The sequence below is a fragment of the Micromonas commoda genome, chromosome 3, assembly GCF_000090985.2.
Source record: "Micromonas commoda chromosome 3, complete sequence".
Lineage (NCBI taxonomy): Eukaryota > Viridiplantae > Chlorophyta > Mamiellophyceae > Mamiellales > Mamiellaceae > Micromonas > Micromonas commoda.
In genome coordinates this window covers 1,677,075-1,696,899 of record NC_013040.1, presented here as the reverse complement: position 1 = coordinate 1,696,899, position 19,825 = coordinate 1,677,075, and the positions used below count along the sequence as shown (strand labels likewise).

The window sequence follows — 19,825 nt, the reverse complement described above, 5'->3', positions numbered from 1 at the left end:
GCGTTGAAAACCTGATTTCAAATTCAGAGCGCAGTATTGATAGAGTGCTACACGTATCGTACAGTCCACAACCTCTCGTTCGTACACTTCGTCCGAATGGGCACCTCGTTCACGTCATCCCGTTTCGTCAAATCCCATCTCATCTCGTCACGCCTGATGACAGTCCCTACCAGTACCCCAGCTCCTTCGGCTGCTTCTTCTTCCCGGCTGAACCCGAGTTCAGGTGCGCGCCGGTGGCGTACTCCAGCTGTGCCTTCGTCGCTTTCAGCGCCTGGCCGTTGTACCAATACCCCGCGGAGAAAGACGTGATCTTGGTGGCTTTGGTGAGCTCCTCCGCCGCCGCCGTGCCCTTCTCCGGGAGCATGTACCCGGCGTTGAGCAACTCGCAGAGGTTCTCCAGGGACAAGACCATGCACCCGGGCTGGTTGCGAGCCTTGGTAACCTTCGACATCCCCGGCTCCTTTCCGACGAGCAGGACGTCGGTGCGCCCGCTGACGGAACCGGTGACCCTGCCGCCGAATGACTCGATCATCGCCCTGGCCCTGGCCTTGCCCAAGTCCAAACCTTGGCCGCCGCCGAGCTGGGGAAACACGCCCGTGAGAACAACCGTCTTGCCCGCCAGGCAGTTAGCCGTCGCCAGTCCCGCGTCGGGCCTGGGCACGATGAAACCTTCGGAGGATGGCTTCTTCTTCTTGGGCTTGACCAAGGCGACGGCGGCGGACGGCGGCGGCGGCGGCGGCGGCGCGCTTGCGGCGACCGGTTCCTCTTTCTTGACCTTCCCCTTGACCTTCCCGGGCCTGCGCTCGGCCGGTTCGGGCGCAGCCGCGACCTTCTCGCGCATCTCCTGGTGTACGGCGGCCCAATCGATCTCGAGCTTGACCCCTCCCTTGACCGGCTTCACCTCCGGCTCCGGCTCAACCTCCGGCTCCGGCACGGGCCTCGCGCGTGCCGCCGCCTCGAGCGCGACGCGAACCTCCTCCACGCTCCAAACCCGCCCCGGCCCCGTCGTCGTCGACTTGCCCGCCTTCTCAGCCGCCGCGTACGTGGCCCTCGCGCGCTTCTTCCCCTTCAGGCCGTGGGCCCCTTTCGCCGGTTCCTCCTCGTCCGTCTGAGAGTCCTGTTTGGCGGCCCGGCCTTTGCCTCGCGCGCGTGTCTGTGTCCGCGGGTTCAACGCCTCGTCCGCGGCGACGACGTCAGCCTCGGCGACGGGCGCGACTCGAGCCGTCGACGTCGAAGCCGCCCACGCCGAGACGTCCATCACGCGAGCGACGACGATCGCGCGATGCTCCAACGCGAGCGCGTCGAACCCGCAAAACGCCACCTCGTTCATCGCGAGGAGCGCTCGTTCGAACGCGCATGGGTCTCGTTCGAGCGCGGGGTTGGGAAGGCCGCGGTGGATTAACCCCGGGACCCGCCAGCACTGCGCGTGCGACCACCGGCCGTACGTGCCGGCGACGGGATCGACGGAGCCGACGCGAACCGAGTTCATCGGGATCTTGACCGCCCAGTCCACGTACGCCTTCCCGGTCAGCTTGGGACCGTCCGGCTTGGAGGGTTTGGGCTTTGAAGGGCGGCCGCGCTTCTTCTTCGGCGCGGGTCCCTCGGCGCCGTCGCCGACGGCGGCGACGTTCGATGCAGCCGTAACCACCGGGTGGCAGAGCTCGCCGAGTCCGAACCTGCATTTCCCAGCGGCGCCGCTGGCCCGTTTGTTTGGTGGGCCGGCGGTGAAGCACGAGGACCTGTCGGTCTTCGCGAGCTCGACGCGGTACACCGGGACGTTGATGTTCTCGCGCATGTCCTCGTAGTACCCCGCGGGCGGGTAGTGCGCCTTCGCGGCGGCATCGCTGGCGTGCTTGAACGCGGTGCTGGTGCTGGAGCTCTGCGCGGAGGACGAGGCGAAGGTTCCGATGGTGCCCGACGTCTTCTTGTCCTTGAGAACGTCGAACGCCGCCTGCACGGCGCGGAACTCCTCTTCGGAGCCGCCCTTGTCGGGGTGGGTGGCGAGGCACATCTTGTGCCACGCCTTCTTGATCACCTTGAACTCGTCCTCGAGATTCTCGGCGCCCTCGAAGGCGCCGGCGGGGTCGTCGATGCCGAGCGTCATGAGGCAGCCGCGGACGGTGTCGCCGCGGGGAGCCCTCTTCTGCCCCCCGGCCTTCTTCTTCTTGGGAGGCATTCTCGAGCGAAAGGAGGGTGTCACGTCGCGTCGCGCGAGAGTGTCTCGTCTCAGATCCATCAACCCGAGGCACTTTGAAAGGCGTTAACAAAGAGATTCCGTCCGAGATTTTATTTATACGGCGCAGTAGACCATGGGTCTTGAGTTATTTTGGACCAATCAGAAGACCAGAATCCGCCACCGTGTACAACACCCGCCTCTCGATGGGTATATGGGAGAAATTAGACCGTGAAACGACGAGTCACGAAAAGAGAGACACACGCCAACATCGACCGGCGCAGAGCCAGTTGGCACGACGCGCAACATGGCGACGCACGCGCAGCAGCTCGCGAATTGCGCGGGCCTTCGCGCCCCCGCGCGCTCGCGCAGGACCACCAAGTCCGTTCGGGCCCCGGTTCGCGCGCAGGCGTTCCCTCAGGGCGGCTCGAACGGCGACGGCGGCAGCAACGCGTCGCACTCCTGGTCGCCCCATCGCAAGCAGCTGGTGGAGGCGCTCACCGCGGGCAGCGGGTTGGCCCGCGCCCCTTCCGTGTGGTACGTGGATAAGGACGACGACACGCTTCGCATGCCCGCGAGCTTGTTGGCCGATGCCCCGTCCGCCGCGAGCACGTCCGCGCCCGAGGGATCGACGAGGAACGACGGTCTGCCGGTCGTGCGCGTCAACGCCAGGCAGGTTGGCGTCTCGCACCGCGCCATCGCGCACGGCGACAGCGCGGACGCGTCGTCGCTCAGAGGAGAGCTGGAGAGGCACATCAAGGGCGGCGGCGCCACCGTGCTGGTGATGCCCATCGTGGACCCGCTCATAATGGACGTCGGGGGCCCGGGCGCCATGCGCGAGACCATGGACGAGGGGGACGAGGTGATCTTCGGCGCCAATCACGGGGGAAACAGCTTATCCGAATCTTCATCCGGCGCCGGCGTCGCGAGGTCTCTCGACTTTGACGAGACCTTTCCCGAGGCTGGCTCGTTCATGGGCACCAGGAGGGTGCTCGTGGAGGGCACCGTGTGCAAGTGCGACCCGAACGACCCGGGCGATTGCTGCGCCCGCGGGCTGAGCACCTACTGCGTGTCGTGCCCGGTGCTGCAAGATGCGAATGCTACGGGGACGTTTGACGAGGGGTGCGACGGGTTGGGCGTCTCGCTGGTCAACGGCGCGATGGCCAGCATGGACGGCGGATGCGAGGGTCTGGAGGGTGGCAACGTGGGCGCGATGCGATGCGGCGGGCACGGCGTGGGCGATTGCGCCTTTGCCCGAGCCATAAGGACGGCGGCTGAAACGCACGTGCACAGGCACCAGTACTACGCGGCCATCGTGCAGACGAGCCACCGAGCCGGGGTCGAGTTTGGGCAGTTCACGACGTCGGACGAGGACGAGTTCGTGGACCCGGTGAGCGGGGTTGGGTACGAGGAGTTTCTGGTGTTCAGGCCCAACGGGGACGCGTGGCTGGGGGGCCTGGCTCCGCCGCCCACCAGCGTGCGCCGAGCCAACTTTGGGCCCAAGTTGAGGAGCGAGCTCAAGAAGCTGGCGGTGCAGCAGACGTTCAACTTTTAACACTTATTAGCGGTAACACTACATTAACACTACGCACAATATTAATTCTCATGATGACCGCGCGTCGTCACTCACTCACTCACTCACTCACTCCTCCTCCTCGCGCGCCGCGTCCGCGAGCTCCTCCAAGCTGGCCCTTCGCCGCGGCGGCAGGATGCGATACTCCAGCAGTCGGCAGTCCACGCCGCCGATGCCCAACACCCTCTTCCGCCTCGCCCTCATCCGGAGCGGCCTCGTGGCGTTCGCGTCCCCCGAGAGCAGGTGCGCCGTCGCGCCCCCGCACTCGCGCCGGAAGAACGCGCCGAGGCTCTGCCAAGCCTCCTCCACGTCGGGCGCGCGGAGGGTCCCCGCTGAAGGGACAGACTCTCCCCCTCGGACGGAATCCCCCCCTCGGACGCTCCCCGCATCACTCGCCGCGTCGTCCCAGTTTCCGTCGCCGTATCCGTCGCCCGCGTCGTCCCCGTCGTATCCGTCGTCCCTGGCGCCTATGCGCATGCCCCACGGCGGGTTGGACACCACGAGCACCCCTCCGCCTTCGGCCCTCAGCGCCGTCGGACCGAGGTCGTCGAGGTCGACGGGTTCATCGACGTCCCGCTGTAATCCGTCCCTCTCGAGCGCGGCGGCGGTGAACTCCGTCAACTTGGGGTGCGTCAGGTCGGCGGCGTCGCCCTGAACGAAATCGATGACGCCGTCGACGCCGGCGGCCATCGCGGCGCGTCTGGCGAGCGAGAGCGCCCCGGCGTGAACGTCGTTGCCGATGATCACCGGCGCGCCGCCCATCTTTTTCCTCGCCGCCGCGCCAATCTCCGCCGCCTCCTCCAAAACCTCCTCCAGCAGCGTCGGGTCGTGATCGGGCCACCGCTCGAACGCAAACGCCGGCCTTTGTACGCCGGGCGACGGATCCCTCCCGCCGTCACCACCCTTGCCGAAACCGCCTGCCGCGTCGACGCGTATGAGACCCGGCGCGACCCGGCCGGCCATCATGGCGCCCTCGATGAGGAGCGTCCCGGAGCCACACATGGGATCCACCAGCGCCGGAAGCACCAGCCCGCGCTCCCTCGCCCTGTCGCACGCCGCTGACCACCCGGCGAGGCTCAGCACGCCCGCCGCCGCGGCTTCGTTGAGCGCCGCGCGGTGAATAGCCGCGTCCCTGTACCCGCGGCGGTGGAGGGATTCTCCGGACATGTCGCGGTACAGCTTAGCCTCGTCCCTGAAGAGGGACAGGTAGAGCGGGACGTCCGCGCTGGAGTGTCCAAACTGCGGCGGCGGCGGCCTCCACCCGTTGACGTCCACGAGCGCGTCGCAGATGGCGTCCTTGGCCCTCGTGCTCGCCAACCGTGTGGACGTGACGTCGGTGCAGCTGCGCACCCTGGACTCCACCGAGAACGTGAGACCGTCGTCCGCGGGTATCACCTCGTGCCACGGCGCCGCGTCGCGAACGAAATCGTAAATCGCGGCGCCGCCCGGGACGTTCGGGTCGATGTACCCTCGGTCGAGCTCGCAGAGGACGCGAATGGCGCATCGGAGCCACACGTTAGCCCTGTACCCCACTCGAGCGTCCCCCCGGAAAGAGACGCCCGAAGCCCCGACCCGGACGTCGCTCGCACCGATGAGTTCGGATTCCAGCTCCTTCGCGACGACGTCCTCGAGACCGGGGTGGCACGTGGCGTAGTAATCGCCCAGAGCGGTGGATGACGACGCGCGTCGCGGGCGCTCGAAGATCGCCTCGTTTTTTTCGTCATCCTTCCCCGAGTAATCCCCCTTCGCGTTTGGCGACGTCGACGCCCACGTGGGCGACTCGTCACCCTCCTCCATCGCCCGCCTCACCTTCTCCGCCACCTCCGGCGTCGCCGTGAACGTCCCGGGCTTCCCCTCGCGCTCGTCCTTGGCCGTTATCGTCCAGTACCCCTCGGGTCGGGATATGAGCTTGACCACGACGTCGTCGGGGTGAACGTACGGTTCCTCCAGGCCAATCGCCACGCGTTCCTCCCGCATGAGCTCCTCCTTGGTGCCCCAGTACACCTTCTTCTCCCACGCCTCCTTGTCGAACGTTCGTCGCGGGTCCGGCGGCCCCTCCCCAAACCACGTCCCGTCCGGCATCTGCCACCGGGGACCGATGGGGTTGAAATCGGGCTCGTCCCGCGGGTACACGTCCAGCTGCGGCGGATCCGCCAGGTCAACCTCGCCCCTCAGGTACGCCGCGTAGTACGCGTCGGCGATGCCCGTGGACCTGGGACCGCGCTCCTTCGTGCGCTCCGGGGGGGCGTGGTCGCGGTAGTCGTAGCCTGGGTCGTGGTGCCCGGGCGTCGGCCGGGGTCCGCCCGCGAACGGGTCGTGCCGGGGATCGGATGGGGATGGCGACGATCGGGTCCGGACCGGGCCGTCGCGGTCGTACCCGCCGCGGCGACGGGGAGGGGCGCGGTCTCGCGGGTCGTACCTATCGCCGCGCTCGTACCCATCGCCGCGGTCGTACCCATCGCCGCGGCCGCCCCTCCGCGCGGGTCCCCGCCCCCTCGATGGGGCGGACGATCCGCGCCGACTCGGGACCTGGCGGGTGTCCTTCGGCGGGACGATCAGCGGACCGTCGTCGAAGCGACGGTCGTCGAAGCGACGGTCGTCGAAGCGACGGTCGTCGAAGCGATCGCGAGAGGGTCGTTCGCGGAGATCGTCGCGCCCGCGCCCGCGCCCGCGCGCGCCGCCGCGGCCTCCGCCGCCGCGGCCTCGCGTCGACGATTCCCCGCGTCGGCGGGGCGCCTCGGCGCGGCGGGGATCGTCGTCCTGGCCCCGTCTGCGGCCTCCGCCGCCGCCCCGTACCGGTCCCGCGCGGCGGTCGACGCCTCGCGCGGGCGCGTCGTACCCGCCGCGGTCGCGTCCGTCGTCCTCGTACTCGTCGCCCCACCTGTTGCGGCGGAGGCCGTCGTCGCGTTCGTCGCGTTCGCGCCCGCCGCCGCCCCCAGCCCCCCCGACGCGTCCCCCCGGTCCGATGCTCCACCCGCCCGCGTTGGCGGTGAGGTCGCGGGTCAGGCGTCGCGGGACGATGGAGACCCTCGCGGCACACGCGTGAGGGGCGAAGAGCCCGGGGGCCCGGAAGATGAGCGCCCTCGCGAAGGCCTGCATGACGACCGCGCCGAGGGTAATGACCTAGTGCTAACGGTTTTTGGCATTGTTAAAAAAGTCTAAGAGTACCAGTAACCTGTAAAACCCTTAGACACGTTCTACCGGCTTACTGAGCACTTCACATCGACCCCTTCCCGACGCCGCCTCCGTCGATCTTCAACAACCGACGCGCCATCGTGTGCTGTAGCGCGGCTGCTTTAGTTCCCCAGCCAAAAACCCACCTTGTCTTCACAAGCAACATCGTGATTGGCAGTGCAGCACCCAAGGTGGCCACGGGTGAAACTCTCACAGCCGCGAATGGAAACGCCGCGGCCAAAAACAAGATGCCGAGCACCGGATACGTCCAGGCGAATTGCGTAGCTTCATACTGATCCACCAGACACCATATCTTCGAATCCAGCGTCGGGACGTACAGCGAATACTGCGCAACAGTGCAGAAACAGAAGACGATGCCACTGAAATTGAATCCAGCGCTGAGGCTCAGTAAGACCATCTCGAGCCAGTGACACGCGTGCAGCGCGGACTTATGCGTGACCCAGCCCTCATACCATCGGACCGCGGCCTCGACACCGCTGCCCTGGGCATCCCAACCGTCGCCGCCGAGGGTGCCAGAAGCCAGGGGCAGGGGGTCAGCTGACAACAGCGTAAAGGCGAGTGGGATACTGCAAGTTAGCGCCAAACCCGACACCACCATGGAGGTCGAGGCGAGACTGACCAGGTCGTCGCACTGCCTGACGATCGTCCGCTCCGTTTCGATCTCGGTCCCACTCTCGATAGCCCCTATCACGTTCATCAGCACACCGATACCCTCGTGTTGGCCAGCCTTGGTGAAGACCGGTTGCCACATCGACGTGAATGGACTCAAAGCCCACGGGCGCAAGATGTCCTTCGCCCGTTCGCACATAGCCTTCCTCTCTAGCTGCTCCGACAACGGTGGGGCCTCGGGTGCGACGGACGACCCGCCCATACCGGCCCGCGACCGCTGTCGCCGATACATAATCATCGCGACGACTCGCGCGCGGGGCGCAATGCAGGTCTCGTCATGGGGTAATTTACTCAACCAGAAATCTGTTGCAACAGGGTACGAGCGCGACGATAAGGCTCGTCGGCCACTCGGCGGGGCGCAGGCCGAAGCAGACGGGACGGGCGACGCGATGAACGCCCTGACCGTTTCCACAACCTCGACGGTCACCCGATGCGCGGCGAAGGCCGACGGCGTCGCGCGACGCCGCGTCCACCGCCCTCGCGCCCCCGTGACCCGCGCGCTCCATCGCGCGGGACGTCACGACGCACTCGGCACCGATGACGTCGCGCTTCCTTCGGCGCTCTCCCGCCGCGCCGCGTTGCTCGCGGCGGGTTCCGTCGCGCTGACGCCCCTCTCCGCCGCGAGCGCGGAGGACGCGGAGGACGCGGAGGACGCGGACCCCCCGCCCCCTCAGCTCACGCCCGAGGAGCGGGCCGCCCTCGACAAGGTGGACGCCGCGGTGCGAAGCGCGTCGGAAGATTCCGTCAGGCTGGCGTCCGCTTCCGCGCCCAACCAGTACCTCCCAACGCCGCAGGGGTTCTCGCTGCCCTTACCCCCGGACCCGGTGAGGTTCCCACGCGCCCCGATCGACATCAAGCTCGCCGTGCTCCTCCTGCGATCCACGTACGAGACGGTCGACGCGCTGGACATGATGGCCATGGACACGTTTCAGATCAACTTTTGGAAATCGCGTCAGAGCGAGTGGGAGCCGTACACACAGCAGTACTCCCCGCTCAAGATCGAGCAAGGGAAGCTGACGGACCCGCTGTACTTCGACTTCATCTCGTACACGCAGTTCAAGGTTGTGGCGAAAGAGATCCCGAAGTCGCAGAGCGTGTTCGAGGAGCGGTCCGGCGCCGAGGGAACGACCAAGGTGATTCGCCGCGACGCAAACTTGTCGGACAATAAGCTCCTCCCCGCGGTGTTGGCGCAGCGTCTGGGGGACACTGTGTACGCCAGGATGCGGTACGGGTTCGAGGGCACGCAATTCGACGTTCCGGAACCCGCGTTCGGGGGTGACGTGGACGAGGCGGCGTTAGGTATGCGAAAGTTGGTGAACGCGTTTGTCCGGAAAGGGTACGCGCTCAAGTCGAGCGTGGAGGTTGTGAAGAACGGCGTCGGCGACGCGCAGAGGGTGGTGACCATCAAACTGGACGGACCCGCGACGCTGTGGAGCGCACAGGCGCTCGCGGCGAGGGGGATCAACCCCACAAACGAGTACCTCGGGTACGCGTTGACGGGGTACCTTCGGCTGAGCGGCGTCCCGAGTTCGTACTCGGCGAGAGTCAACGACACGTCGCTCGAGCTCGAGTTCGTCGTCGGGTGATGTGATGGATATCTCACGGGGGTTGGCGTTGTTGTTGGAGGTGGGGTCGATTCGATAGAAGTCGATTCATGTCGTCTCTCGGTTCATCGTTGCATTTCAACGTAGTGCTAAGCGGTTCGAAAGAGCGCGCGATGACGCGTCTCTTACTTTGTGCGCTTCTTCTTGGGCGAGGCGGGCTCGTTCTCGGCCCTCTCCTTCCTCTCCCGCGCCATCTCCAGCAGCGTCTCGTCGCCAACCACCCCCCCGGCCTTACCCCCGCCGAGGAACAGCCTGTTGAGCTTCATCGCCGCGGCGTTGGCGTCCACGAACGCCGGGTCCGTGTCCGGCTCCGTGTCCGAGCTCTCCTCGCTCGAGCTCGAGCTCGACGACGAACTCGTCTTCTCCCCGGCGCTCTCCTCCGCGCGCCGTGGTTGAGCGTCAGCCACCGCCGCGAGATCCGGGCGCGCCGTTCGCAGCTTCTTGAGCCACTGCGCGCTCATCTTCGGCCGCCCGCGCTTCGTCATCCTCCAAGCCTTGGGGAAGCGCGCTGTGGTCACCACGTTTTGAGTCACAGCCACCGTGTGGTCTAAATTCAACACCGCGTGCCACCACCCATCGGGGACGTACATGATCTCCCCGGGCATCTGCACGCAGTCCATCGGCTTTGGGAAACCTCGCACCTCGGTCCACTCCTTGCCGCGGGTCTTCGGGTACATCCGTTGGAACCAAGTCACCGACTCGCCGTCCAGGCCGATGCCCTTCGGCTTCAAGTCTGGTTTGGTCAGCCCCGCGCTTGGCGGGTACAGCGCCCACCGCTTGTGACCGGAGACGAGCGCGTTCCAGGCGCTGGTGGCCAACGGGTCGACGTGCACGCTGCTGCCGCTTCGCGGTGGGCCGATGACCACCCACCTGTACGGCGGACGGCGCTTCTCGCCCACGTGCCTGAAGAGATCCTCCTTGAAGTACTTTGGCACGTCGTAATCTTTGAGCAAGGGTTGCGATCCTTCCTTGTCCCCGAAGGATCCGTCGAAGATGTAGAGCGGAGAGTCGTCGCGCATGTGCGCCGGGTCGTTGACGTAGTGGTGGATGTGGTTGAACTTGAGCCGCACCGCGTACCCGTCGTCGTCGCTGCCAACCTTGAACTTGTGCCTGCCAAACTTGGCGCGAAGCTTGTCGTAGGTCCACTCGGTGTTGGCCGCCCAGCCGTCCATGGCGTCGGTGATGACGCAGGGACGACACGGCCGCTCGAAGCGCTCGATGAACTCCTCGACGCTCACGTCCTTGGCGGAGATGCGCTCGATATCGTCGCCCAAGCCATCGGCGGACAGCACCTTCGGGTCGTACGCGTAGCCGTGCTTCTGCCACTCGCCGCCGCTGACGGAGAGCTCGGAGCGCGTCGCGCGCTTCGCCGCCCTGATCTTCTTCTCGCATCGCTCGAGCGGGGTGAGCTTGCGCTTGCCCTCCTTGCCGCCCTCCTTGTCCGAGTCGCCGCCGGCCTCGCCATCGGCATCCTTACCCTTGGACTTCTTCTTGTCGTACTTGGCGTCGTGGCGCGCCTTGTCGCGCGTCTCGGGGAGGACGCGAGTCGGCGAGCCGGAAGAATTGGCTGCCGCCGCCTCCTTGGTCGAGGGGACGCCCGCGCCGCTTCGCGTGGGCTCGACCGCCGCTGCGGTCATGGCGCGTCCGCTCTTGGTCCACGAGATGTGCGCGAGATCCCGCCTCGGGCTACGAGCGCGGGTCGCCGCACCGGTAGCGCGAGTCACTGTGGCGGCTCGGCGGATATATATATTTTTTTGTGCCGGGCGCCGATGGAGACCTCGCCTGCTCGCGGCCACCGTCCAGGGACGTTTTCGCCATCATAATACACGCCTCACGCTACGCTATGTACACGCCTCACGCCACGCCACGATTCTAGTCACGCGCCCAGCACCAGCCGCGCGATCGCGTACAGCCAAAGCACCACGAACGCCGCCCACGCGGGCCGTGGGATCCTTCGGTCCGCTAACCTCCTCGCGATTCGCCTCGTCGTCGTCCATCCGACCCACCCGTCCATCCATCCGCCCCGAGCCGCACCGCCCGGCGTCGCCTCCTCGCGCGCGATGATCTCCCTCACGCCCGCCTCGATGTCCACGTACCTGTCGGACGCGGCGTCGTCCGGCGGGGCGCACGCGGCGGCTGGCGCGATTTCGTCGATGACGCCGGGCGACGGATGACGATGGAGTCTGGTCCTCGGCGACGGACTCGAGGGCAAGTTGTCCGAGGAGACGGCCGGCGTGAGCAACGCGATGGTCGCCGGGCGCGGAGCCGCCTTCGGCGAGCCTCCCGATGCTGCGACGGACTCGAGACGCGCGTCGCGGGCGGCGGCGCGGTCCAGGGGCGACCTGGGAGACGGTCCCGCGAGGCCTTCCCCCTCGCCCGAGCTCGACGAATCCGCCCTGTTCCGGTGAATTGTCGGGGAGGATGGGATGGTTGCCAGCGGGCTCGACGGGGCGGCCAGCTTCGTCTTGACGCGCATCCCCGACCCGAACCTCTCGTCCAAACGACCCGGATGCTCCGCGCGACGCTTGTTCACGAGCTGCTGCGCCTCGCGCAGGGTCATGCCGCCGCAGTCGCTCGCGTCGGAATCGCTCCCTCGGTCGCTTCCGCTCGTTCCGATAGAATTGGCGTCGAACGCACCCGCGCCTCGCCCTTGCCTGTTCTGCCGCGCCCACCATCGTTCGAGCTCCTTCTCGCTCGGCGCGAGCACGTGATAGTCGATGGGCTCGACGACGTCGATGAACACGTTGTCGGACATGTCTCCCTCTGTGTTCGCGGTGTGAAGTGAGGGAAGGGCCGACGCGGATAAATTCCCAATTCCGACGCTGACGCGGCGTCTGCTCCTATCTGCGGGCAGCCGGCCGCAAGTCCCCGGTGGACAGAGTATGGGGCGCGGCGTGCGGGAGACGCGCCGCGTGACCGCGGCGCTCCGTCGATGGTCCCTCGGCGGGGATCTCGGCGCGTGGCCGGCGCGTGGGCCGGGCGCATCCCGCGCCCTCGCGACCCTGCAGGGTTCCCGCGCCGCGCGACAGGTCGTCGACCGCGGGAGTGGGCACGAGATTGTTAGGGATCCGGCGAGTTGGCGTCGGCCGGGGCGTCGCGCGTCCTGGGAGCCGTGGCGCGCTCCGTTCCCGCGCGCCGCCGCTACGCTCGCGCCCGAAACCTCCGCGGACGGCGACGACGCGGGCGAGGAGATCCCGAGGCTCCCCCGGCTGAAGCGCCTGAAGGTTGGGGAACTTCGCGATTTGCTCGCGCGCCACGGGTTGGACGAGTCAGGCATCAGGGACGTCCTCATCGACAGGCTGGACCGGCACCGCGACGGCGCGGATCAGCATCAGCAGAAGCAGAAACAACGCTCATCGGTTGAAGCTTTTTTTTCGTTCTTTCTCGATGCGCCGCCGCCACCCACGCCCGAGCCCGAGCCCGGTTTGAACCACGGCGCGCCGGGCCCCAAGGAGCGCATCCTTCGTCCCGACGAACACGGGATCGACCCGGACCTCATACCCAAGCACGTGAGGAACATCGCGCGGCGGCTCCGAGCTCCGATGAAATCGTCGAAAAAACCTCGTGGAAGACGACGTTGGGACGACGAGACGGACGACGACGACGACGACGGCGGTGACTCACCACCCGAACAAATCGATGTCGAACGGGTTCCGTCGCGAACGCTCGTGGTCGGCGGCGCGGTTCGAGACTTGCTCATGGGCAAGACCCCGCGTGACTTCGACCTCATCACGGACGCCACGTGGAGGCAGATCAAGCGACGGATGGGCCACCGCGCCATCATCGTGGGCAGGAGGTTCAGGGTGGCGCACGTGTACTCCGCGGACCCGAACGATCCGAGGGCGGACATGTGCGAGCTCGTCGCCATGCAGGAGCACGATCGCGTGGATCGCGCCAAACGCGAACAAGGACAAGGTTCGGCGCCAAAGAAAGGGACCAATCGCCGGACGAAAGCAGGGCGCGGGCACGACGTGAGGCACAACAACGTGAGGCACAACAACAACAACAAAGACGACGACGACGACGACCTCGACGACCTCCTCTACGGCGACTCCGACGCGGAAACCGCCGCGAAAGCCACCGACGGCGCGCACGAGCGATGGCTTCGCAGGCTGCGGGTCAACGCGCGCGGCCGATGTTTCACCGTCAACGCCATGATGTACGACGTGGAGACCGGGGTGTTGTACGATTTCGCCGGCGGGTTGGACGACGTCGACGCTAAACGAGTCCGCACCGTCCGTCGACCGGACGAGTCGTTCGCGGATGATCCCACGCGCATGCTCCGCGCCGTCCGCGTCGCCGCGAGGCACGGCTTGGCGCCCACGCGAGAGATCTTAGCGTCGATGCGAGCGCACGCGCCGTCGATTCGAACCGTGCCGCCCATGCGCGTCGCCGGGGAGGTCAAGACGCTGCTGTCCGGCGGGTACGCGGCGACGAGCGTGAGGATGTTGTGGGAGACGGGTCTGTTGGAACACGTGGCGCCCGCGCACGCGCAGTACCTGGCCAAGTCGGTCAATCCCGACAGCACGTTCGTCGCCAGGACGCTCGCGTCCGGGCCGCTCGACGCGACGCGGGGGGACGCGATGGACGAGGACGGCGTCGAAGGCGACGGGACGCCGCGGCCGTGGGAGCGCCGGCGGTCGCACGGGGGCGCCGCGGGGGGTGGTGCTGACGTGGGAGGGACGGGGGGCGACGGACGGCACAGGCGCGCGTCCAAACGCGTGAGCGACGCGACGACGCGACGGCTCTTCGACCGCGACCCCCTCTTCGCCTTGTTGAGAGCCCTCGACGCGTTTGCCACCCCGAGCTCGCCCGTGTGCGAGGAGCTCGTGTTTGCCGCTTTGGCGATCCCGCTGGCCATTCGGGCCGTCGGGTGGCCGCGCTTACCCGAACGCGTTCCCGAGTCGTTGAAACACGCGGCGGGGGGCAGCAGGCGCCTGCATCTGGCGGGACACAGCTGGCGCCGGCTGGACGCTGAGCTGGCGAGGTACGACGCGTGGTGGCGATCGTTGCCACCTTCCGAACGCGCGACTTCGTCGGACGCTGAGCTAGCGAGGTACGACGCGTGGTGGCGATCGTTGCCCTCTTCCGAACGCGCGTCTTCGTCGGACGCTGAGCTGGCGGCGCTGCTGAAAATGGAGGAGCAGATAAGGGAGGACCTGATCAGGCAGGACATGTTCTCGCTGTCGTGGGAGGAACGGATGGAGATGTCGCGCAAGTTCGACAGGAGCGACGCGTGCAAGCCTCGGACGGTGACGAGGCCCTCTTCGTCGGCGAAGAAGACGACGCCTTTGAACGAAACGGCGTACGACGCTTGGGTCCCGGACTGGTGCTTCTGGAGCGCCGCCGCCGCGAGCGCGCAGCTTGCTCTGCGCGATTACTCGCCGTCAACGCGCGGCGTGCTCTTCGACTCGTTCGCGTTGACGCACCTCCCGGCGCTGACGACGCAAAGAGGGGCGACGGACAAAGACGCGCGGCGGCGACGAGGGAGGGAACGCTCCAACGACGAAAACGTCGTGATCGAGCTGAGCGACGACGACTTCAGGAAGACGCTGCCCCCACCGTTGGCGAGACTGGCGCGACGTTTGGCCGAGCCGGCGCGAAAGGCCAAGGCCAAGTCCCGGGACGGGTCCGGGTCCGGCGTCACGCTCGAGTGTTCGATCGACGTCCGCGACGCCTTGCGCTTTCTTCGCGTGGTGCTCGAGGCTAGGCGGATGTGCCGGGGCACGGAGGAGGAGTTCGACGAGGGGAGGTACGACGGACCGGACGCCGTCGTCGACGAGGACGAGCCGCTCTGAGTGGGGGTGATGGCGCGCGATAGCGCTGTGGTAGACTACAATCGTCGGGACGAGGAAACGATCGATGGCTGAAAATTCGCATTCGTGAAATTCCAAACTCGCCGATGGACTAACAAGAACGCGAGCTCGACGGGTTGCTATGATGTGTCTGTTACCGGTGGCCTCGCCTCGGGCTCAGGGCTCGATGCGGTCGAACCTCGCAGCCTTGGCGGCCGGGGCCGCGTCCGAGTCCGTCTCGTCGCGTCCCCTCTTCTCCTTCTTCTTCTCGAACCCTTCGTCCGAATCCGTCGTCGACGAATCTTTAACCAACTCACCGGGTTCGCTCGCCGCCGAGCCCGCTCCCCGCTCGTCCTCGTCGGCGTCACCACTCACCGGCCTCTCGATGAACACGTGGTAGTGCGGGATGTCGATCGAGTTGTTGTCGTTCAGGTCGTAGTTGAACCTGAGCGCGTCCGGCAGGTGTTCCAGCAGCCAAGCCTTGGTCCATCTGACGATGTCCCGCTCCGACATTCGCGATCGCGACCAGAGCGTACAGTGCGAGATCCCGCGCGGGGTCTCGTAGGGGAACATGTTGCGTTCCAACACCACGTCGCCGTGCGGCGCGAACACCGTCTCCTCGATGTGGTCCTCCATGCCCCAGTACCCGCCGCGCTCGTCGATGGCGGCGACGTGCGCGCGTTTTCGCTCGGTGCACTCCTCGCTTCGCATCCAGTACTCCAACTTCAGATCGCACGGGGGCCCGGGGTGGTCGTCGGCCGCGGGGTCGTACGGCTCGTCGTCGTGTTCGTCGTCTTCGTCGTCTTCGCGCCTGCGGGGTGACGAGTCATCGCGGTCGGATGCGTACCTTTCGTACTGGGTGTCGTCCGAGACGTCTCCGTCGCTGTCCGATGCGTGCCTCCGCGTCGCGCCGCCGTCTCGCTTCAAATTGCCGCCTTCGGGAGAAGAAGGTTTGCGAAGGGATGTGCGCGTGGGTTCAGAGGAGTTCCGAGGGGGAGTCTCTAGGCTCTTATCGCGAGAGCGCGATCGAGCGCGAGTGTCGTCGTGGCTGTGCCTCACCGATGGCTCAACCGCGGCCGCGAGGGCCGCGGCCTGCGCCTTGTTGGATCCCTCGCGCGCGTTCATCGTCCCTGGAGATGGTCGATCCTCCAGATCCGCTCCGCGTGTCCCTGCTTTTTCCGGGTCACGCGCGCGTCTCCCCAATCTCGCGCGGATTCGCCAGGCCGCCTCCGAGGACTGGCGCCCACCGCTCTCCGACGCTCGGAAAGCGGACTCACTCTTCAACGCGCTCCCCGAGGAGCGCGCCTTCTTCCGCGCCCGCACGAGATTGGGGAAGGGCATTTTCCCACTTTTTCCGCGCCGGCGCACAGTTAGAAGCGCGGCGCGCGGCGCGTGTCAGCATATTCCCCGGCGGTTACACTCGAGGAGGCACCACTCGCGCGCCCCGCCTCACACACCAGCGGGCGCGCACACGTCGCGATGGACGAGGGAGAGACGCTTCCGCTGCTCAGCGCCACCGCCACCGCCGCGCGCGCGTCGCGCGATGCCGACGGCGCGCCGATACGCTCCGCGGGCCTCGCGTCGTGCTCGGGCCGCGGATCCACCAAGAAAAAAACGTCGCGATGGCTCGCGACGCTCGGCGCGGCCTCGCTCGGCGCGCTGCTCCTCGCCGGCGCCGCGGTGGGCCGCGGTGGGCTCGACGGCAACCTGCACTTCACCTCCCTGGGCGAGGCGGCCAGGGGCGCGGCGCGCGCGAGGCGGCACGAGGGCCGCGGCGGCGGCGCGGCGCACGCGTCCCGCGCGCGCGCGGCCTCGAGCGGCCTCGGCGACACCACCCTCGAGCCCCGGGGCATCGGGCAGATGCCGCGAGCGGAACCGATCCGGCCGCCGCAGGAGCGCGCCGCGGACCGTCAGCGCGCGCGCCGCGAGGAGCGCAGGCGCGCGCGCTCCGCCGAGCGCGAAGCCGCAGCCGGCGTCGGCCGTCGCGCGGGAGACGGTCCCACGCCGGACGACGCGAGCGGCACAGCCGGCGATGACGAAACCGTCACAACGCCCTCGTTCGTCTCGGGCGACGATCCGTCCGCGCCGTCGTCGTACGAGACCCGCAAGGTCCTCGACCCGCTCGCGTGGAGGATGAACATCGAGTCGGAGATCGCGGTCGCCGCGGAGAAGGCGGCGCGGGCAGCCGCCGGGGCTGAACTCGTCGACCCACCGATCCCGCTTTCCGCCCCGATGCACGCGGCGAATAGGTTCGCGTGGAAGCCCAAGCTCGGGGTGGATTTCGTCGACGCCGACGAACTCGCCGCGAGGGACGCGCTTGGCGCCAACGAACGCGCTCTCACGAACGGCGGCGCCGACGTGGACGTCGTGGACTACGCGCGGTCGCACGAGGCAATCGTGGAGTTCGAGGAGGAGGAACGAGAACGACGGCGCCGTGACAGGACGTCGTACGCCGATTGGCTCAAATCGGAAGACGGGATCAAGGCGGTGACGACGCTGATCCCGTTCCCGGACTTTGTCGCCGAGCGCGCGGAGGTGCCCGGTCTCGTGGACCACGTCAACGATTTCGCGAGCCACAACGGTCAGCAGCTCGGGTTCCCCGACCCCGAGAAGAAAAAGCGAGGCACATCGGATGGTTTCGACGAGGAGGAACAGATGGAGTTTGGCCTCACGAACTTGCTCCGCAGGGACGACGACGTTCGCATCCCGATCGACGACTTGGACCTGCGATGGGTCACGTACGCCACGCACGAGTACTGGCCGATGGTCAAGACGTTGGTGCACTCGATGGAGCGCAACGCGCCGGACACGCTGCTCAGGCTGACGGTGATGCTCACCGACGAGGACGACCTAACGGAGTGCCGACGGCTCTCCAAGGCGCAGCGCGTCGGCCCGTTTTCCTGCTTCCTGGACTACGACGTCCTCAACATCATGCGGCGGGAGGAACGGATGTCCAACGACGAGCGATACAACCGCGACACGGACGATATCCTCCGGTCCATGTACGAGCAGATGGCGGAGGGTTGGGGCGCCTCCGCATCCGTCAGCGCGGGTCTCGGCGGCATGGGATCGCGGGACGGCGGCAAGGATCGCGGCGGCGGCGGCGACGACGACCTCGCGACGCTCGGCGCCGACGGGCGGATCACTCCGCACGCCGCGGACATGCTCCGCGCCATGAATCGTACCCAGCTCGTCGACGCAATCGTCGATCTTCAGAGCCGGCACAATTCGCGGGTGCAAATGCGCCATGACGGCACCGCCGAGATCGACGAAAAGCCGGCGTACGTGCGCGATTGGGTGGACGACGTCACCGACCTCGGGTTCATCGCCATCCCCGCGGAGCTCGCGGACGAGTTTGAGACGCGCCAGAAGAAGCCGGAGGAACCTTCCGAGACTCTTTCCGAGACTCCCTCGGACGTCGACCCAATCGCCGACCCAATCGCCGACGCCGACGCCGACGTCGCGCGGGTCGGGCTTTCGAAGAGATCCAAGTCTTTCGCCGCGCCGCCCGGCCCGAAAAGGAGGGTTCGCCTACTGAAGAACAACGCCCTCGGGTTCGTCGAGCTCCCGAAGCCGACGAAGCCGGCGAAGGGCGAGACGAAAAACGCGAAAGCCGCGATTCGTCGCGACGACGTCACGCCCTTGGGTTTCCTCAAGGCGTCCCGCGCCTCCGGTCGCGACGCGCGCTTCGACGCGCCCGAGGGCGAGGACGCGCTCTTGGGCGGCGATCCGGACGCGGTCACCGAGCTCGGCTTCCTCAGGCGCCCCGGCGGCGACGTACCCGACGTGGGCAAGAAGAAGGGCCCGGGTGTCGACCTCGATAAGGTCGCGAGCAGGAAGATGAACGAACAGCGACAGCGCGCGTTACGCGTCATTTCGAAGTGGCGCAAGGTTCACGCGCTCTACAGCCTCACCAAGGGTGGCTACGGCACCGTGTTCATCGACGCCGCGTCCGTGATGATCCGCGATCCGACGCTGCTCATCAAGGAGGAGATGAAGCACAATTCGCTGGTGACGCTGTCCGACTTTGGGGGCGAGAAGGATCAGGGCCTGCTTAACACGGGGTTACTCGCCGCGGCGCCGGGGAAGCAGACCTGGGACCTTCTCGAGGATTGGATCAGGACGGAGCTTTACGGGCAAGCGGACGAGCAGGAGCACCTCGTGTACGAGATTGCGCCCAGGGCGAAGGAAGAGGGCAAGAAGATCCACGGAATGCCCCACCAGATGTTCCCGTCCTATCTCACCTTCTACAAGGGCAGGCTCGAGAACATCAGGACCAAGCACGGCGACTACGCAAAGTACGGAGACACCGCGGTCGTTCATGCCGGGTACTGCGGCACGGTGGCTGGTAAGAAGGCGTTCCTCGACAGGGTCAACAAGATGGACCGGCTCGAGATGTTTTCCAGGCACTTTGGCAGCAACCACGGAAACTGGTACAACCAGCACATGAAGTACAAGGAGACCGACGCCGAGCGCGACGGGTGCGACGTGCACGGTAGGGATAAGTTCAGGACGTGCGGTAAGGCGCCGTGGGACTCCCCGTGCGACGAGGTGTGGGCCGACGACGCCGACGACCTCCCCGAGCTTCCCTTACCGCCATACGCCGAAGCCGCCGTAAGTGAGGCAACGCGGAAAGCCATCACCGTGCGGGAGGCGTCGGACATCGAGACGACGGTGATGGGCATCAGCGACGTCCGCAAGGCGTCCGGCACCGCGCAGATCGCCTGAGACTGCGGTAGACTAAACGCGTCGAACGTGTGTATTAATAATAGTCCCATCGTGATTGCTAACTGATTGCATTAACGTAGACGACGAC

The 19,825-nt window shown here is 66.9% G+C and overlaps 10 protein-coding genes across 10 annotated transcripts; 4 read left to right on the top strand and 6 right to left on the bottom strand.

The window, feature by feature from the left end:
- Positions 1-166: 166 nt before the first annotated feature.
- Positions 167-2,176, bottom strand: MICPUN_57440 (predicted protein; the record flags this gene model as incomplete). The annotated part of the gene is made up of 1 exon (XM_002500706.1): positions 167-2,176. One exon carries the CDS (start codon positions 2,174-2,176, stop codon positions 167-169), a length of 2,010 nt encoding a protein of 669 aa, XP_002500752.1.
- Positions 2,177-2,469: 293 nt separating this feature from the next.
- On the top strand, positions 2,470-3,778 carry MICPUN_108015 (predicted protein). The gene has a single exon (XM_002501133.1). The coding sequence runs from the start codon at positions 2,481-2,483 to the stop codon at positions 3,726-3,728; it is 1,248 nt and encodes a 415-aa protein (XP_002501179.1). The 5' UTR covers positions 2,470-2,480; the 3' UTR covers positions 3,729-3,778.
- A 37-nt stretch (positions 3,779-3,815) lies between these two features.
- MICPUN_99783 (predicted protein) lies at positions 3,816-6,845 on the bottom strand (the record flags this gene model as incomplete). Its single annotated transcript, XM_002500705.1, has 1 exon — positions 3,816-6,845. One exon carries the CDS (start codon positions 6,843-6,845, stop codon positions 3,816-3,818), a length of 3,030 nt encoding a protein of 1,009 aa, XP_002500751.1.
- Positions 6,846-6,963: 118 nt separating this feature from the next.
- MICPUN_57437 (predicted protein) lies at positions 6,964-7,812 on the bottom strand (the record flags this gene model as incomplete). Its single annotated transcript, XM_002500704.1, has 1 exon — positions 6,964-7,812. The coding sequence occupies one exon, from the start codon at positions 7,810-7,812 to the stop codon at positions 6,964-6,966; it is 849 nt and encodes a 282-aa protein (XP_002500750.1).
- Positions 7,813-7,995: 183 nt separating this feature from the next.
- On the top strand, positions 7,996-9,311 carry MICPUN_108014 (predicted protein). Its single transcript, XM_002501132.1, has one exon. The coding sequence runs from the start codon at positions 8,000-8,002 to the stop codon at positions 9,194-9,196; it is 1,197 nt and encodes a 398-aa protein (XP_002501178.1). The 5' UTR covers positions 7,996-7,999; the 3' UTR covers positions 9,197-9,311.
- Positions 9,312-9,505: 194 nt separating this feature from the next.
- On the bottom strand, positions 9,506-10,608 carry MICPUN_69617 (predicted protein; the record flags this gene model as incomplete). Its single annotated transcript, XM_002500703.1, has 1 exon — positions 9,506-10,608. A coding segment is annotated over one exon (1,103 nt), but the record flags the coding sequence as incomplete, so codon positions are not given.
- Positions 10,609-11,090: 482 nt separating this feature from the next.
- MICPUN_57434 (predicted protein) lies at positions 11,091-11,969 on the bottom strand (the record flags this gene model as incomplete). The annotated part of the gene is made up of 1 exon (XM_002500702.1): positions 11,091-11,969. One exon carries the CDS (start codon positions 11,967-11,969, stop codon positions 11,091-11,093), a length of 879 nt encoding a protein of 292 aa, XP_002500748.1.
- A 127-nt stretch (positions 11,970-12,096) lies between these two features.
- On the top strand, positions 12,097-15,012 carry MICPUN_57433 (predicted protein; the record flags this gene model as incomplete). The annotated part of the gene is made up of 1 exon (XM_002501131.1): positions 12,097-15,012. One exon carries the CDS (start codon positions 12,097-12,099, stop codon positions 15,010-15,012), a length of 2,916 nt encoding a protein of 971 aa, XP_002501177.1.
- Positions 15,013-15,186: 174 nt separating this feature from the next.
- Positions 15,187-16,350, bottom strand: MICPUN_57432 (predicted protein; the record flags this gene model as incomplete). Its single annotated transcript, XM_002500701.1, has 1 exon — positions 15,187-16,350. One exon carries the CDS (start codon positions 16,348-16,350, stop codon positions 15,187-15,189), a length of 1,164 nt encoding a protein of 387 aa, XP_002500747.1.
- A 138-nt stretch (positions 16,351-16,488) lies between these two features.
- Positions 16,489-19,799, top strand: MICPUN_57431 (hypothetical protein; the record flags this gene model as incomplete). Its single annotated transcript, XM_002501130.1, has 1 exon — positions 16,489-19,799. One exon carries the CDS (start codon positions 16,489-16,491, stop codon positions 19,735-19,737), a length of 3,249 nt encoding a protein of 1,082 aa, XP_002501176.1. The 3' UTR covers positions 19,738-19,799.
- Between the last annotated feature and the right edge of the window lie 26 nt (positions 19,800-19,825).

Coding starts and splice junctions, on each gene's coding strand:
- MICPUN_108014 (XM_002501132.1), top strand. CDS start 8,000: ATGAACGCCCTGACCGTTTCCACAACCTCGACGGTCACCCGATGCGCG.
- MICPUN_108015 (XM_002501133.1), top strand. CDS start 2,481: ATGGCGACGCACGCGCAGCAGCTCGCGAATTGCGCGGGCCTTCGCGCC.